This window comes from Leptinotarsa decemlineata, unplaced genomic scaffold (genome assembly GCF_025532065.1).
Source record: "Leptinotarsa decemlineata unplaced genomic scaffold, Ldec_3_MD MMD2_tig00026328_RagTag_RagTag, whole genome shotgun sequence".
In the NCBI taxonomy this organism is placed as follows: domain Eukaryota; kingdom Metazoa; phylum Arthropoda; class Insecta; order Coleoptera; family Chrysomelidae; genus Leptinotarsa; species Leptinotarsa decemlineata.
Window position 1 is genome coordinate 6,985,854 of NW_027412688.1, and position 20,026 is coordinate 7,005,879.

General features: G+C 36.4%; 1 protein-coding gene across 5 annotated transcripts in view; it reads left to right on the plus strand.

The window, feature by feature from the left end:
- LOC111507773 (band 7 protein AGAP004871) overlaps positions 1–20,026 on the plus strand; it is a 143,246-nt gene that overhangs the window by 58,932 nt on the left and 64,288 nt on the right. For all 5 annotated transcript variants that reach the window (XM_074182692.1, XM_074182693.1, XM_074182690.1 and 2 more), the window contains 3 exons: positions 2,014–2,086; positions 2,592–2,674; positions 10,915–11,174. In XM_074182692.1, coding sequence (XP_074038793.1) covers positions 2,014–2,086; positions 2,592–2,674; positions 10,915–11,174 — 416 coding nt within the window. The remainder of the gene's footprint in view (positions 1–2,013; positions 2,087–2,591; positions 2,675–10,914; positions 11,175–20,026) is intronic.

Genomic DNA, 20,026 nt, shown 5'->3' on the forward strand with positions numbered 1-20,026 from the left:
GAGCAATGCATAAATGTAGTCTGTCCTTCTAACTTCAATTGAAGTTCTTGAAATAAACCGAAAAACATCTCTTATTCTTCATGTTTTCTGGTGTCGTTGGTTTCTTTCGATAGCCTATACTCCTTCAACATATTCCCATAGATAGAAATCGATCGTACTGGCCAGTGAATGGATCCATTTCTTCCAATTCACTTATTTCTACGCCACCTGTTCAGGACCCTCCTTACCCGATTTTGGTTGTGGGGGAGGTGCGCCATCATGATGGAAATATAACCTATGCCTTGTGTCAATTGGTACATCCTCTAACAAATTTGATGAATCAATTCGGAGACAATCTCTATAAATATCTCAATTCCCATCTCAAGGCCCATCCAAGAATTATGGTCCTATGACCTGATCCCCAATCATACCCCCCAAACATTCATTGACCATCTGTTTTAGTAATCGACTTCTCTCATCCAATGGCGGTTCTCTGTTGAGTAGTAGTGCATATTATTGCTATTTAGCATGCCATTACTTTCAAATGTGGACTCGTCTGAAAACAAAACATATTTGAAAATATTCGGTGTTTTGCTAATTGAATTCAATGAATTTTCGCAATACCGAACTCTGATATCATAATCCGTTTCGTAATTCGGTATGGATGAACTTTATTTTTGATTAACATTCTGTCGATCCAACTTTCTTGCAGTTTTATTTACTGCTCACCTTTTCTTATGCTTAACACTGCCTGTTTCCTGTAATCTTCCATTGTCTTTGATAAAAAACTTACCTGGAATGCTCGCTTACAGAAAGTTTAACACATAGCCAGAATGTTCCTATGGACATGTCGAAGGATTTGTGATGAAAATTGGGGTTCAGGTCCAAAAAAATCTATTGGATTTATGTGATGATTGTCAGACCAATGATCACGTATGGTGCAATTACCTGGTGGTCGAAGGCTTTACAGAAAACGGCTCAGGCGAAGTTTTCTGGCTCACAGAGACAGGCTTGTCTGGCCATCAGAAATCACACCGTTAGCGGCCATGGAGATCCTTCTAGATCTTCCTCCTTCGCACATTTTTGTGGAAGGAGAGGCTAGATGCACAGCATCTAGACTTGTGCAGATTGCCAATTGCACAAATCATTTTAATGCAGAGAGCAGCAGAATGTTAGTTGACACTGGAAGTCACAGCATTATGCTACAAATAGCCAAAAACGACTCTCCTCGATAGGAAGACTCAACAGATTGTATCTGGTGTGGATTCCTGGCCATACTGGCCTGGAAGTGAAAGAGGCTGCTGACTCCCTTGCAAAGGAGGGTGCTGCAAGCAGCTTCATCGGACCAGAACCTGTCAATGGCACCGCTTTAGGCTTTGCCAAACAAAGATTGAACACCTGGATGGCATGAAGAATTATGGACTTCTGGCAGAATCTTTCAGGATTGGCTCACTCCAATGCGTTTATTCACCCTTAGAAGTTTGATACCAAACATCAGTTGTTGGACTATAGTAAGGATGAACTACGATGATTAACAGGCCTCCTCACAGGTCACTGGCATTTGAATCATTGTATACAGAGACTCAGACTGTCGGAAGACAGTGCATGTCGCCTCTGTTTGGAAAATTATGAAATAACAGAGCACATACTATGTGCCTGCCCTGCTGGGGACCGAATCAGGTCCCCAGCAGTTTTGCAGAGTAGTACTCTTACCATTTATTTGGTCGAATGTGAATAGGTGCGAGCCACCTCAGCAACTTCTCTAATAGTGTTGTTGATGGGCGTAGTGAGCGTCGTTATTCACATCTTCTCAACCTTCTGTGTACAACAACAATCTAAACATGCTTAACAACTGAAACTGTGAATATATGTTCAAGACGTGTGATGGAGAAAATGAACAAAAAACACAAATCGAATGTACGAAGCCCGCGAAATTTGAACCCTAGTTTTAAACAGTCTTGCCTTCAAAACTTGAGAAGCTTTGTATCCTGTTTTGCTTAAAAAACCTGAACTTATATTTCCCAACTTTTTCAGGTGGTCCAGGAATATGAACGTGCAGTCATATTCCGTTTGGGACGTCTTCTATCGGGCGGAGCAAAAGGACCAGGTAAAAAGGAAATTTTCAATAAAAAAGATTTGAAGCTTCAATAACTTCTAATTATTATATGCGAGCGCTTTCGATAACAAACTGTGCTATCATCTTTATGGCTACACTCAAACTGTAGTTTGAGTATATTACATTTATTTTGACTTATTCATGGCCCTCTTTATAATATGCATTCAAATTGCCTTTTTTCATCAGTATTCAGGGAAATTGCTATATGAATGAATTCAGATTTTGATGCAGAATCCAGAAACAAATTGAAAAATCTATGTTATTGTTTGATAAAAAGTGGCGTCGGTGTCGCGACGCCCTAACAGATGAGATGAAGCTTAGTGCCGGATCTCTACTTAATATGAGGACCCTTTAACTTCAAAACTATCTGCTTTCACGAAATATGGATACTTTATTTCATTTTTCAGATATTTATTATAGTGAAATATCAAAATTTTTTCAGGATAATTTTGAAACATATCATACTTCAAATCACAAACTCTTACATTAATTTCAGGAATATTCTTCATTTTGCCGTGTATCGATGCCTATGCGAGGGTTGACTTAAGGACGAGGACCTATGACATTCCTCCGCAAGAGGTAGGTCAATTATGTCAAATTACTTATAAACTGTATACTTTATTGAGATAAATTTAAAAAAAATTCCAACTGGCAATTCTGTATTTTATAATAGTTGCGGAAACGTGTCGAAGAAACAAATTTTTACAAACACTTTTGCAACATATTTAAGCGATACCTATAAAATAATCAGAAGACAGTTTTATTAGAGTTTTTAAGTAGTTCCAAGTGGGCGTTATAAAATTTAATACAGCCGAGAACGATAACAATAAAATGAAAAAGTGAAAATGTTTTCTTGAAGACGCAAGAAGTAATTTTGTATTGGACACTAGGAAAGTATAATTGATGTGTCACCAACTGAAAACTAAGAAATAGAAAGGTTGAAGTCACTTTGAAATTTCACTTTTGCACTCATAAAACTGTTAAAGACATTGTGTTTCGAAGATTGATATTTTTACTGCAAATGAAATTTTATTGACAAATATATAGCTCATTATTAGCAAAATTTAAGCGCGCCACTCATTTATGAATGTTTTCGGTAAAATTATTATTAATTATACAAAAATTCACTCTGTCGGAGTAATAATTTTCTAGTGACAAACTTAACTCACTTTATTCAAAATAATATAATGTTATAATATTTATGTATTTTTCAGCTGTTAATATCACTATATGTGCGGTATTTCATATTTTCAACTCATCTGATTTCAGTATCCCATATCGCTATTGTTCAAAATGGCGTCGTTCTATAAAATAAATTGGTATCATTAGCAAGCAATTCAACGTTTTTTAGCTACTATGCTACCCCTATAAAACTGTTGAGAAACACTTCTGGGAGTGATGGTATTGCGGCAGAGTCGGAATACTTTCAAAGCTGTAGGTTTCTACAAAAGTGCTTGCATGAATAAAGGATTTCTCACATACGGTTTGGATAAATATTATCTGTCAGGATGGCTAAAAAGTTTCTTTCATCGATTATAAAGGCTAAACGACGGGTTTTAACCATTAAAATAACCTTTTCCTGTTTTTTGCAAAAAAAATTGAAGCACTAGGTTAGGTGGGATAGTTTCAAGTGTTTTTTTACTATTTCCAATATACAGGGTGACTCAAAGCTTCCAGAAAGTTTTTTTATGGAACACCAAGTCATTTCTTCGTCTATTTGAAGCACCTCGAACTGAATCTAAAATTATTATATACCCCCCAATAAATGTTCAAAATGGCCGCCATTGAGTATTTATTTATTTTTATTTATATATTCGGGATATAAACAGAAAAATCCACTACAGTATCCATACAATGGAATTATTATCAAATTGAAAGTATAACATATATATACACATATATATGCATATCATAGTATCTAAAATTCAGGATGGATTAAAAATATTGAATTCACTTATGGGGTACCTATACTCAATAAAAATCAATTATTCAGAAGTTACTGAAGAACTAATTTCCACCACGATATCGATGGTGTCCCATTTGAATAACTAAACAAAAATATTCTTACTAAACATAACTAAAATTTTGAAAAATTTTTCAAACTGTGATCAGGAATCGATGTCAGCTGGTTGTTCTTAAATGGTGCATTTCATTCTTGGTGGCAGTAAATATATATTAGCATAAAGCAATTTGATTGTATAACAGTTATATAAGTGTTTTTGAATTGTAGTTAATATACCATACTATAAAATAGTTGGGAAATTATCATTGACAATATGGTAATGAAAATAAAATGGTATCTGAAAGCATTCCAATAAAATAATTTCATTATAGCTACAGGAAAAAGTTATAAAATAAGCTAGAGATAGTTTCATAACTATCATAAAAATATCGCAGAAAAGTGTTATGAAACTGCTACATAACAATTTACTTTTATAGAAAAATAAGTTTTATAAGTTAGTGGCAAAAACGTTTCTGTGATAATTTCCTGACTATTTTATTTTTATTTCATAAACGTTTCTATGACAAACTTATAAAACACTTTTATTGCCTACAACTGTATTGTGTTCACCGATCATCTAATACAATCAATTAGCATTTTGGAAGTAATTATAAATTACCAATGAAATAAAACTGTTGCAACACCATGGAATTATAAAACAACTTTGCTGGTTGGGTTGTGACTATTGTGAAATCAACAATTGCAATTCCACATACTAGATGGGAAATGTTCCTATATTTGACAAATAACGGAACTCGAGATATAGTGATATAACTCATTTAGGATCCTATACCATTCGATATTCAATTATAAAGTTCTGGGATATTTTCTTTTGATGTGTTGTTACTGCAAGTTTCAACTTCACAGAAGGAGACGGTTGAGTTATGGTTGTTTCAAAAGGTTTGGCAGTTTTAGTAGCTCCATATCTCAATGAATATCTGTTTCACTGTGTCGTGGTATTTACTGATCGATTGAGATGCTGTTATTTTTTTTCCAAATTAATTTTTTTTGTCTCGTTTCGCCTCATGATGTCGTCAAGCGATTTTCCAAGCTCGAAAAATAAGTCAAGCATTTGACAATGATAGTGTTGCACTGTTCCACGTTGGTTTGAGAAGTTTTGTTTCAGATATTTCAGTTTTGAAGATGAGTACGAATTGATCGACCTACAGTAAGGATGAGGATTTGAGAACCCTGATGAAGACTGGCCCATCACATACGGTGCGTGAGATTGTGGAAGAACTGGTCATCATCTCTCATGCGGTTTTGGATGGTTTGAAACGTATTTGAAAGGTCGAAAAGTTTAAAAAGTGGTTGTCCCACGATTTGAACGATCGACAGAAATTGTCACTTTTCGATGTCCATTCTTCTTTGTTTTTGTGCAAACGATCCTTTTTTGGATCGGATCATCCCTTGTGATGACTAGTGGGTCCTCTACGACAACAGGAGACGTTCAGGACAGTGGTTGGACACCGAAATGTCACCCAGGCACTTCCTGAAGGCGAAAACCCACCAGAAAAAGACCATGGTTACTGTATGGTGGTCAACGGTCGGTGTGATTCACAATAACTTTCTGCCACTGGGCCAAATCATCATAGCAGACTCTTATTGTGAGGAAATTGACAAAATTGAGCGTTGAAGTTCTGCCTCATCCACCACACTCCCCAGACCTCTCGCCAAATGACTACCATCTTTACAAGCACTTCGATAACTTTCTCACCGGTAGAATCTCCACCAATCAGGACTAGTATTCGAAGTGTACTAGGACGATGTAATAATAAATATTCTATAAAACGTTTCGAGTCAACATTGCCACCATCAACTTTTTTTAATAGGGACCTGTCTTTTTGTAACAGATATTGATAAAGTGATAAATTCACAATCCAAGGCTATATCACATTTGATATTTTTATAGCGTTTCATTTGAAATAACCATCATCATCAGTGACAGTGACATCATCATCAAACAGAAAAACACTTTATTTTATCATGAACTTCTGAAAAAATTGAAACCAATACGGGAAATCAAAGCTACATGGCAATCTATATTAAATGCTCGAATATACGTCCTCTTTGTTGAATGCACATAAGTTTTCGGTCCAGACAATTTCTGTGGCAATTTTCTAGCAAAATAGGTGTAATACTAATACATGCATCTCTTATTTTTTGTTTGAGAAGGTCGATATCTGTACTTGGTGTTGAAAAAACTTTATCCTTTATGTATCCCCAGACAAAAAATTTAAAGGAGTAAGATCTGGGGATCAAGCTGGCCAGTTAATTGGTCATTGTTTCCAATCCATTTTTTTGGGAATATTGCATCTAAATGTTCCCTTACTATTGCTGCATTATGGACAGGAGCGCCGTCCTGTTGAAAATATTGTATTTCATGGCAGATATTCAATAGCAATTCATCTGAGTGGCCATCGAATTCATTGAATAGAAAATGTAGATACATTTCACTATTCAAATGATCATCTTAAAAGAAAGGGACAAGAAAGTTTGTTCCCACAATTTCCAACCAAACATTTATTCCGAACATTTCTTGAAAATTAGTTTCTCTATATAAATGCTCAGGCGTTCAAGATGGTAAATGAATTGAGATGCTATTTGATCATACCAAATTATACAACAATCAAATTTTGACCAAAAACTGATATTTTTGTTATTTCCAGGATTGACAATTATAGAAATATTACGAATTATAATTTATTAGGTAGAAATAAGCCTTGAGAAAAGGATTACGCAATACAAAAATTTACAAAACGAAAAAGTAGGAATTTTCATTGTGTTAGGGTACCAACCTGTCGAATTTATTGGGTTGTCTGAATTATATTTTGAAGAAATCGAAACAATTTACAAAAGAAGTAACGACAGGACCGTGATTTAAAATTGTTGTCACTGATGATGACAGTTATTTCAAATGAAACGCCATAAAAATATTAGATGTGATATACCCTTCGATTGTGAATTTATCGCTTTATCAATATATGTAATAAAAAAGACAGATCCGTATTTTAAAAAAAAGTTAATGATGGCCAGGTTGACACGAAACGTTTTATCGAATATTCATTATTACATCGTTATAGTACACTTCGAATACAAAAAATTTTTTTTTCCATTTTTTTATATTCTCCGAAATAACAATTCCATTCGAAAAAAAAACGAAAAACAGCATTTTTGGTTTTTCCCGTATAACTCGAGAATGGCGAGGGTCCCCGTGAATTTTCTTCGATTATCACAACACAACAAAGTTCGGGGTTGAAATTAGATGATTTTAATGTATTTCCACGTGTTAAAACCGAAAGTGACCATAAAAATTATATATTAGCTCTTGTTTTCAAGATATAGTATCATTATATTATATATATATATATATATATATATATATATATATATATATAAGTATCATTATATTATATATATATATATATATATATATATATATATATATGTATATTGAGTTTTTAACAAATGAAATATTTCATCACCAACAGTTGGTACACATGTTTGCTTACATAACACCCCTCTCATCAGCTGTTCTTAAGTAGTAAACATAACCTATGTGAGTTTGTCAATTGTACGCACGTGGTTGCTATTGAAATTATCGTGTGAAGTTGATTTTTAAATTAATTTAAGTGCTGATCTGAAATGCCTCGAAAGTGTGTGAATTCTGTCGATAGCTTTTGCTATATATGTGGTGAAATAACATTTAAGGCTCAGAAACGTAAAATGACACCTATCGTTAAGACAGCCTATGAACATTATTATGGTGTGAAAGTTGGGGACCAAGATAAATCATGGGCTCCTCATATATGTTGTAATTCTTGTTCCGTCATATTGCGAGAGTGGCTGAAAAATAAAAACCGGGCAATGGCTTTTGCAGTACCTATGGTTTGGCGTGAGCCTACCAATCATACAGACGACTGTTATTTCTGCTTAACTCCTCCCATTAAGCAAGGTTTATCTATGAAGAAAAGAGGAACGGTTAAATACCCTAATCTCTCATCTGCTCTTCGGCCTGTACCACACTCAGACAATTTGCCAATCCCTTCTCCACCCCAAAACTATGAAATTTTAGAGGAAGGTGATGAAGACTGTTTAGAAGGAGCAACCCATCCTTCTACATCCTATGACCCTGATTTTGAGGTAAGCGATAGGTCTAGTGATCCGCACAGAATTAGTCAAGCAGAGTTGAGTGACCTTATAAGAGATCTTCGCTTGTCTAAGGAAAAGGCTGAGCTGTTAGGGTCAAGACTACAACAGTGGAATCTTCTAAAACATGATGTGAAAATATCTCAGTACAGACAGCGTCAAAAAGATTTGCTTCCTTTTTTTGAGAAAAAAGAAAACCTCGTAGTTTGTTCTGATGTTAATGGTTTGATGGACTGCTTGAATTTGGATCACACTCCATCTGAATGGAGACTGTTTATAGACTCTTCTCCAATCAATCAAATATGAACAACACAAGTGGCACATCTGTGGTGATCTGAAAGTCATTGCTATACTCCTAGGAATGCAATTAGGGTTCACCAAGTACTGTTGTTTTTTGTGTCTGTGGGACAGTCGGGATAGAAAATCTCACTATAAAAAAATGAACTGGCCTACACGAGACCTAAACCCTAATGAGAAAAATGTAGTTTACGAGCCTCTTGTAGATCCTAAGGATGTTCTCCTTCCCCCATTACATATTAAGTTGGGACTAATGAAAAACTTTGTGAAGGCCATGGACCAGGAAGGACAAGCTTTTAAGTACTTGAGAGCAAAGTTTCCCAGGTTGAGTGATGCTAAAGTCAAGGAAGGCATCTTTATTGGGCCTCAAATCCGTGAAATCGTAAATGATCCTGCTTTTGACATGATTTTAACAGGAAATGAAAAAAGAGCCTGGAAAGCCTTTAAGGGGGTTGTACATGGGTTTTTAGGTAACAAAAGAGATGATAACTTCACAGCATTGGTTAAAGAGCTTCTTCAAGCTTACCACCAACTTGGATGCAACATGTCCTTAAAAATTCATTTTCTTCACTCTCATCTTAATTTCTTCCCACAAAACTGTGGAGCTGTGAGTGACGAACATGGAGAAAGATTCCATCAAGACATTGCCTTAATGGCACAGAGATATCAGGGCCGTTGGAATGAAGCAATGCTTGGAGACTACTGCTGGTCTGTGTGTAGGGATGCTCCAGAAGTGTTTTATAAAAGACAAGCTAAACGACAGCGATCTTACAATGATTCGGATGGACTTAATTGAAATTTGGTGGTACAAACTTCTTTTATTTGTCAACACACTAAGAATAATGTTTTTTTTTATTAATTTTGTACTTAAAATATTCTAAAAGAAACATAACAATATTGTTTTATGTACTTTCACTTTTCACGTATAGTATAACTACTCTTTAAGATTAAGTACTGTGTATCTCAAAAACCAGAGCTAATAAAAATTTTTCATTGTTATTTTCGTTTTTATCACCCCAAAATTAGTAGAAATTGACTAATTTAGTGTAGGAAACATTCAAAAAATATTTTTTCGTTGTGTTGTGATTGTATTATTCCCGATGACAGTTTCCTTTTTCGTCTTCGTATCTATTATGGTTTAGAATACGGGTGGGGCACCGAAAACGAAACAGATCGAATATCTTCAAAACACATGTGTTCTGAAAGAAATGCAAAAACATGTCGATTTTTAATCCAAGGGGGGCATCTTCCTATCATAACCTCAACTGTCATACCTCTTCCCCCACCCCTCGGTGACTCGGTGACCCAAACAATTTGAACATGGAAAGTAATAAGTGTGACACATCGTTAAAAAGCTAATTTTATAAGGAATTCAGCCATGTCAATTTTAGCTACCTAACTTTCGATTTTGCGCCTTCTTCCGGGAAAAAAACTGTTCCATATTCACTCATACAATCTGATTAGGGAAAGTACTGAGTGTGACACAGCATTGAAAAGGTTATTCCATAAGGAATTCTGACATGTGAGTGTTCGCTACTTAACTTTTCAATATGGCGCTCTATTGCAAGAAAAACAACTGGTTCGTTTTTCAATTCACATTTTATTCGATAGGTAATGTGAACAGTTCACGAAAAAAAACAACAATTGAAAAAATTACATAATACAATCATCGCAAACTACTTTAATTCACAGTAGATGCTCAAAGTGTTCGCCATGAACTGCCATAAATGAGTATAAGTTATTCTCGAGAGGGGTGGGGAGCCATTGTGGAGCCACCATCTTGTTTTTCCCCCTAGAAAAACTCTATAATGCATCGTCACCGAATTTATGTCAAATTAGCTCGCGAATGAAGTATCATAATTTGGAATACGGAACAGCTTTTTTCCCGCAAAAAGGCGCCAAAATAGAAAGTAAGGTAGCTAAAATTGACATGGCTGAATTCCTTATGAAATTATCTTTTCAACGATGTGTCACACTTACTACTTTTCCCATTCAAATTGTTTGGGTGATAGTCACCGAGGGGTGGGGGAAGATGTCTCCCTTGGATCGAAAATCGACGTATTTTTGCATTTTTTTCAGAACATATGTGTTTTGAAGATATTCGATCTGTTTCGTTTTCGGTGCCCCACCCTGTATACCTGGCAATGTTACCACATGATAAAAGAAACGGCCTCTATATTTACTCAATTCTTTTTCAGTTATCATCATTTGTATGCATTCATATTATGTGTTTTGTTTATGAATAATTCTCAATTAGATAATATTAAATTGTATTCTGCAACTACTTTTATATCCATGATGTGGTTGAATGCATTGAATTGCAATCTGAGATAGTACAAAACACTCCGCTCGATTAAATTTCCAATTGCAGGTCCTGACGAAGGATAGCGTTACAGTCTCCGTGGATGCCGTTGTCTACTACCGGGTATCAAATGCCACTGTGTCGATCGCTAACGTGGAAAATGCGCATCATTCCACAAGACTTCTCGCCCAGACCACCCTAAGGAATATCATGGGCCAGAGACCACTCCACGAAATTCTCAGTGAACGTGAAAGCATTTCTCAACACATGAAAGCACTTCTCGACGAGGCAACTGACTCTTGGGGCATTAATGTGGAACGGGTTGAGATGTGAGTATTGACGTAGGGAAAGTTTGTAATTAGCTTTACTTCTCTTTTTGCGTCTGAACATTCAGTGAAATGGTTTTATATGCATAGGATTGATGGGATGTATCTGAATCAGAGGTCGGCAAATAATTTTAGGTGGGGTTCGGATACCGTGGGAAAAATTTTGAGGAGGTCAAGATGAAACAACTCATAAAAATTGATACTAGGATGATCAATTTGGTTTCAAATCAAATTCTGAATTATAAAACACAACACTTAATATTAATGTTAGAAATTACACCGACGGTCTTGAGTTTTTTATAGTTTGGTTCTCGAGAGGAACAGCAAATTCGAAAAATTCATCTTTCTATGTTCTAGGAACAAAAATAGATGTTCTAAGGAACATTTATTTTTTTCCACCCATAAACTTTCTTGAAACATTTTATAAATCCCTTCAACATTTAGTATGGTTACTTAGGCCTGATCCAAAAATAAAAACAACTTGATTTTTGAACTCATTTGTACAAAATTTTGACTTTACCAAAAGTTGTCAAAGTGGCCACTTGAGGCCACTAGGTAGGGCAAAGTGGCCACTTCCTAAATGGATATAGGTAGTATGGAAAAATTAAAACGCATTTAGTTACAGAACTCAAAACAATTGTATTAGGGTTTAAAACAAAAATAGGCATTACTGAAAGTATGTGAAACTATGAAATCACTGGTATTTACATGAATCACAAATAAAGTCATCGTCCTCTTCTTCGGCTCCTGTCCAGGCTTCGTGAGCCCATTTCAGGCACCCAGAACATCTAATCCAGCCTTCGTTGTCCTTGGATTTCGAGTAACAATCACCACAGACTAAACAATCGACGTCGCTGACGTTGCCTTCATCATCATCATTATAGAGACCGTCATTCTTTTTCTTAAACAATGCGCGTTTTCCTTTATTTTCAATTTCAGCTACCCTTTTCTTAGGAGCCTGCTGTTTCTTTTCGATTTCCCTTTCTCTTTTTGCTTCTAGTCTACGTTGTTTCGCATTCTCTTTATCTTCTTTTTATTTCATAACTGCCATGAGAGTGGCCTTATAAGGACTGGATGTTAAAACTGTTGCTGTTCCTTTCTTCCGCTTAGTTCCTCTTTTGATAATCCTATTGACCTTGGGTACAGGAACAATTTCACGTGGACTTACAGCAAATGAAGTGGATTTCTTGTTTGGTGGACTGTTCAAATTTGAAGTTGATTCTAGGAACCAGCTGATGAAGTGCTGGGAATAGATGGATCAAATGTTGCAGAAGGAAGCCCACTGCTAGACCTGATTGGATGATCAACAGAAGGTAGGGATACCATTATGAAGGCGGTATTGGGGTTTCCAGAACCACCAATGAGTTATGTTGACCTACTGTTGTTGACAGTCTGAGATGTATGATGGTGTTCTCTTCTTCTGACGCAGGATCTTCTTGTAGAGTTATTTCTATTGTTTCAGCAGCTGCATAATCCAGTTCTGTAAACACATTTCTGTCGATTGGGACGATTCCACATTTTCTAAAGCCTTTTATGGTGATAACTGATGTAGCTGCCTTCAAAAACGCTTCACCAAGTAGCCGGGAAACCTGGAATTGAGTCACTGTCCGTCCTGGATTATTCCTTAAGAACCTTTTAATGCTTTGTACAAAATACGTATTGAAAGATGCCATAAACGCAACGTCGAGTGGCTTTATTTTATGACTGCAGTGGGGAAGAATGCACAAAACAGTGACATGATTGTCTCTGGCTTTTTCGATGAAGTCTAAGTTGTTCGTATGAGTTGCATGACCATCTAGTATCAGAAGAATCGTCTTTTAATGGCTTTGAAAATTTTAAGAAGTGGTCAAACCATAAGGTGAATATTTCCATTTACATCCAACCAGTAGGATGACATGCAAAAGCTGATCCAGGAGGTGCACCATCTTGCAGTTTAACTTTCATTCTATGCCTTGGTAAAATCACAAAGGGTGGTATAAATGTCCCTCTAGCCGAAACACAGACTACAAAAGTTGAAAGAACGCCTCGTTCAGCAGATGTTAAAAAGAGCCGACTTGTCGCCGACCTTTTAGAGCAAAGACCTTGGGAGTACGTGATCTTTCTGAATGCCTTTCAAATTGTCAAAAAACTTTGATACATTAGTTTTGTTAAACGCTTGAGCCCATGCAGCTGAAGTCGCCTCAGGCTTCCGTAATGCAATCATATGGTGGCGTTTTCTAAGTCCCTGTACCCAATCTTTCCCAGCAGCTTCTTTTTCATGACTAAAGTTATGAGGTATGCAATTTTTAACAGCGAGTTTGTAGGCAAGAGCCTGTAGATCAGCGACTGTTACACCAAAAGATGGTTAACTATTTTCCTGCTCCTCAGTAAATATGGGCCGAAAGTGAATAAGAACCTTTTTTGTGTTTACTGCATGAACATTTTTGTCGAGTGCACGCCGTTTTAAAGTATTTCGAGGTACCTGGAACCTTTAAGCTGCGGTTTGTCAAGGCAACCCGTCCTTCTTCACTGCATCGATGGCCTTTTGCATAGCTTCAGAGTTCCAGGACTGTTGAGCGGTTTTCCTTTTATACTTGGACACCATACTGGTCTTCTTCTGTAAAAAAAACACGGAATTAAAATAATTGAAGTTTGCCGTAATCTTGCTCTTGATATAATAGGCCTACTTAGTTTTGTTTGTGATGAATGCAGTTTCAAAAATCAAGTTTCATGAAACATACATTGCGGGCAAAGTGGACACATTCGCGGGCAAATTGGCCACGGCTGTGGCCACTTTGCCCTCTAGCACGCCATTTTCTAAATATAATATTTCACGTACAACCAATTGTAGTATCTACTGTTGAGACATATGAATTCAAAGCTAGAAACATGTTGTTTTGCAAGATTGATGTACAATTCACTTCACCTAGGTGTACAATGAAATAAAGTGAAACATGTGATGCACTTACCTAACATCGGAGGATCGAAAAAGTGGAAAATTTGCGATATCTCGGTTAGCTTGCGTCTGAGCGGCACCAAACTACAACACAATAACAGCGGCTGCCGGGCGAGTAGTTGAGACTATTGCCGCGATGCTGCAGCACTATACAGGGAAGAAAACTTCAAGTGGCAACTTTGCCCGCAGTGGCCACTATGCCCACCCTTTCCCTACGTATATCGAGCCAAACATAGTGGCCAAATTTTTAGCTAGTTTCTTGCAATTTTCATATTTTTCTGAGACATGTTTAGCCCAAAATTCTTCAGTGGATACTGAAGACACATTTGCAAAGACACATCTCCTTGCAAATCAATTATTTCTATTTGAAGTGATGCCTTTGACAGATTAAACAACTTGGCAGCCACATCTGTCCATTTTGCTGCTACATCAACTTCAAATGGCGATTTAAGAAACGGAGATAGCTTGCCTATCCCTGTAAAGTCTTAGAGATCTTATAGCAAATTATAGTATTTATAAAGACTGCAATGTCCTCTTCAGAGTTCTTTTTATATTCGAAAATTGTTGGAAAATGAATAAATTCTTGTCTTGCAATATCTTTTTCAAAGATATCCAGCTTGCTACGAAAAGCAGCCACGCTTTGTATCAGATCACATATTCATTTTCCATTTTTGAATTTTGAATAAATCTATTAATAGAAAAACATTCATATGTTGCGAATTTATGTGTGACTCTGTATATCACAATATGCAAAATTCCGGATGAGAATCCGGAATTTTGCAAACTTATAACTTCAGCCCTGGTTTCCAGCGACAATCCTGAGCTTCTTCATCATATATCAGAAGATTAAATAAAATTCCAGACGGTTGGTGGACCGGTATTTATTCTAGTTATTCCTGAAAAGATACTTTATTGCGTACATTCAAAAAGCTACCTCTTGTGAACCCCATTATATTTTAGATTCAAGCAATTTCCACACATGCTTCACGTAACATATTTATGGATACGAGTGAAAAAGTCTCGCGTTATGCGGATCTCAAAAAGTTATGCGTCTCAGGCGGAGGGCCGTAAATTTTCAGGATAGTATTATGTCGTCTGTTATATTCAGATGGATAGAGGGACGGCTTTAGCACATGTAGCGCCCGTGGCGGCCCTCTTGTATCGAAATTCGCGTTCAAAATAGAATAGGTACTCACAATAAGCTCGACTGAACTCCGAACCTCGCGTTAGCTTAATATCGTTTTGTCACGGAACCAGGTACAGAATAAACTCGTACGGGTTGTTTGAGGAACTTTTGAGGTGTTTCGATGGATTGGCCTGTCGCCATCTGTACACTAGTAAAACGTATTTTTCAGGAAAGAAGGGTTTTGAAAATGAAAAAAGATAATTTTGTAACTATTTCAACATACTCAGTTGAAGGGGCAAGTGGATGAAGAGTTTCCAGGTTTCAAAGTTTTTATTCTCTTTTTTCTTTGTATGGATGTTTTTTTTCTCCGGATTGAACCGGATCATATTCTTGCTTACATCAGTTTTCTGAAAGTAACCTAGAGATTTTAGCTTTTTTCTGTACATATCATCTTCATCTTTTGATGAAAATCAGTTTAGAAAATGTTAAGCGTGTAAAAAACCAGACAAATGGGAAAAATGGAAACTAGTTGCTTGTAACACCAAATCACTACCATGTTTTGCTGAACACAAAAACATGTTTTCGTAACTGACTGATTTTTCCAAAATTACAATGAATTTCTTTTTTGTCAAAATCACAAAGATTTCAATCATATTGTGTCATATAACACAGTCTGATTTTATTGATATTATTTTGTGGAAGATGAAAAACATAATAAATTTAGGATCCAATGTTTATTTTCAATATAACATTGAATTAGTTTTTTCAAAATAATAAAAATTTGGATCACAAAACAAGTCTCAAATTTTCAAATATCAACGAAGATCAAGGTCTCGAAGCTGAGGCTTTCGCAATAAGCAGCGGACTTAATCAAATTATAAATGAACCAAACAGGATTCCTCACCGTGATGAAGAATATGCTAGTCTTCTTGATCTATGCCTAACAACCAATCCCGAAATTTACAGTCACCATTAGGTCTCCATAGGGATCTTCTGACCACAAACTCATTTCAGAGTTGAGTGAATTACCGATAATTGTTGGCGAACAATCTGAGCCACGCAAAGTTTGCCTTTACAGATCAGCTGAATAGGAGGATCTTCAAGACCAATTCCGACTGACTAAATGTTTGTTTCAGCTCTAAAGATCCATCAATTTATGCTTCTGAAGTCACGGAATTTAGTCTATCATCAATGGTTGCATATATTCTTTTTTCAATGAAACGACCTTCTAACGGCAAACCTTGGTTTAACAAAAATTGCGAGCAAGCTGCCGTCTCTAAAAAGCTCACCTAGCGCAACATCTGCGAATTTAGGATAAATAAAAGCAAAGAACTTCACAATCAGAGAATTAGGGATGAACTGCTTGCCAATCCCAACGGGTTTAGATCCTTCTAGTCGGTAGCTAAAGCTGTTAATCAGAACTTTACAAAATCCACAACTCCACCACTAACACAAGCGGATGGTTCAATTGCAACAACAGCCATAGAAAAAGCATCACCCACTATTCCCACATCAATGCCGGAAATTATTTCTCGACAGCGTTTAGTCAGGCGAATTTTGAAACAGCTCAATATCAACAAGGCGTCACCTGATGAAGTGCCCGTCATCGTACTTAAAAAGTGTGCAAATGAACTCGCAGCAGTATTTTGCAAATTTTTCAACCTGTTTTACAAGAAAGAGGGTTTTCCTTCTTGTTGGAAGATTGCTCGCATTCAGAATATTTTCTAATTGGAAAATTGCAAACTCAATGAAATCGCTATTCTATAAAGGACTCGATGAGTTCAATAAGCTACCACAAGACATCAAGCAATCTAATAGCATTTATGTATTTAAAACGAGGATCAATAAACATATCCAGTCACTATAAATCACCAGAATGTTTTACAACATAATCAATCTTGTTCACATGAATTTATATACTTTAAGTGCATTATTTCATTTTCTAGTATTTGTCTTTCTTTTTTTTTATTATATAACTATAAGACTAGAAACATGTTTATATAGCTATTCTTTCATTTTTATATTAGGACATGTTCTACTGAATAAATAAAGTTCTTCTTCTATTCTTCTAAAAGAACAAGAAAAATCTTCCAATTAACTATAGACCAGTCGCTTCGCTAACAGTGATATCAAAAATCATTGGGGGAAGTTGTAAATCACCATATCCTCAAATAGTTGGAAGGCTTCAACATCTTGAGCGATCATCAATATGGCTTTAGGAAACAAAGATCAACAGGCGACCTCCTAGCGTATGTCCCCCATATTTGGAATAACGCAATGGAGAAACATGGAGAATCAAGAGCTGTTGCGTTTGACATTTCTAAGGCCTTTGACAGTGTGCGGCATGAGAGTTTGCTGGCCAAACTTCGATGCTATGGCTTTTTGTGTATGGCTCTCCAGCTAGCTGAAAGAACGTTCCCTGCAAGTGGCCGTCTATGGATATTTCTCGAATACACCATCAACGTTCGTATTTCCCAGGGATTCATATTGGCTCCGATGGTAGATCAACGACTTATTGGAAAAAACCAAGAATCCAATATATTGCTTTGCTGACGACAGCACACTTGTCCCGTCATTTCATTTGGATTCGAGGACATCGGCTACGGAGGCATATCTTCACCGGCAGCAGGCGATTGCATATCTGAATGAGGATCTAGAAGTGATTCGGAATTGGGGTGATAGTAACCAGGTTCAATTCAATGCCAAAAACCGAGGCATCGGTATTCTCCAAGAAAATAAATGTTTCTGAACCGGATATACTTATGTCAGGTCAGACAATTCCGTTTTCTGCTTCGATAAGTTTGTTGGGGGTTAAACTGGACACCAATATGTCTTGACACAAGCATATTGCTGAAATTGCAAGAGATGCTGCTAAAAATCTTGGAACACTGTTCTGAACCAGCAAACTGTGCATACCTAAGCAACTTTTGATGGCTTATAAAGCCCAGATCAGACCCTTCTTTGGAGTATTGTTCTCATGTATGGAACACTGCCCCCACACATACCCTGAGTTTGCTGGCTTCCATACAAAAAATAGCCTTCCGCCTGATTGAAGACGCGAACATCACGTGCCACCTTGATAACCTGGAACATCGAAGAAAAGTTGAAGATTTTTCCATCTTCTATAGATACTTCCATGTGGAGTGTTCATTTTATTCCAGCAAGAGCGGTACATATCAGAAATACGCGACGAACTGTGGCTGCTCATCGTTTTGAGGTTCAACTCAGTACACCACGAACTTCACTGTTTAAAAACTATTTCATCTGGAGAACTGCGTTTATGTGGAATAAACTTCCTGAGAACGTTTTTCCAAATGGATTTAATCTCCAGCGATTTAAATCCAATATGAATCGCTACTTTCGCACAGGATTTTCCTGTAGTGCTTGTGTTTCATCCTTAAAAAAACGGAAATTTTTCTCCAAAAAACGCACTTGACTTTTTTTACAACTTTTCAGTAAACATGGATCTTGATCTTTTATTAATCTTTTTGTTTTTTTTTCTTATCGAACTTTTTTATCGTTGATCTCGATTACTTTTAATAATATCATTTGCATTCTTCAGTAACGAACAGAAATTGCTCGTCGTTGATCTTTTCTTTTGAGTTATTTGGCGAAATGTAATGAGATGACTTGATAATGATGGACTAATAACCTTTATCAATGATGAAAAGAAGGTTTTTCACAAATTGACACGTATCACCTTCATCCACTTGCCCCTTCAGTTTAAAAACGAATCATTATAAGAAGCTTGTATTTTAAGTATAATTACAAATAAAATGAACCAAAAAAATTTATGTTAAACGGTTTTATTGAAAAAAATAGATAATAATGATGTAGATAATGTACTGAGAGCTAAAAATGATTGAAAAGGTCCTAGGTAACAGTCATCATACCACTATCCTCAGCAATTTACGGTGTTGATCAGATGAAAAAATAATATAATCGTTAGGCGTAGTATCCACATATTTACTGAGGTTACGCTACTTCCAACGATTTTATTATTTTTTCATCTGATCAATACCGTAGATTGCTGAGGAGAGTGATGTGATGACAGCTACCTATGACCTTCCGAACTATTTTTTAGCCTTTAGTACATAATCTACATCATTATCATTTTTTCAATAAAATCGTTTAACTTATTTCATTTTCGCGTGTTTTAGTTTTATAGCTCTATTATTATTTACCATGTTTTTCCCACGAGTAATAGCCATTATAACGGTCGACTCCCCCCCTCCCAGAGATCTAATAGAGGGGCAAGGTATTATATATAACAAGATGTGCCTTAGTCTTAAGGGAAAACGCTAACGGCGTATCATTTTTAGCCACCCTAACACCACACAGTCCTCGACACAATACAAAATATTGACTTAGGTGGAAGATCCATGCTTGTATCTTTCACGAAACTGCAGGAAACTGCAGCCGCAGTTTCGTAAGAATGTACCATCTTTCCCTCCGACCGATTTCCTGGAGTCTTTGAAGTCCACTAGATACTCGTTAGGTCAACAAAAGGATTGTTCCGAATTCTTGGGGTTCTTGTTGAATACTCTTTGTGAACAAAACAGTAGCAGAATCAATACTCCTGACCGCTCTGGATTGAATGATTCCGTACAGTCTATCTCGTCTTGTGTTAGTAAATCTTTTGCTGGAAAAATCCTCACTTGTTTACTTTGTAGTAAATGTTCAAGAGGTAGCAAAAACGTATGTGAATTTCTGAAACTTCAACTAGCGTTTCCTAATACGACTGATAACCAGTCCGTGCAAAGCTTATTTTTAAATCATCTGAAAATGGAACTT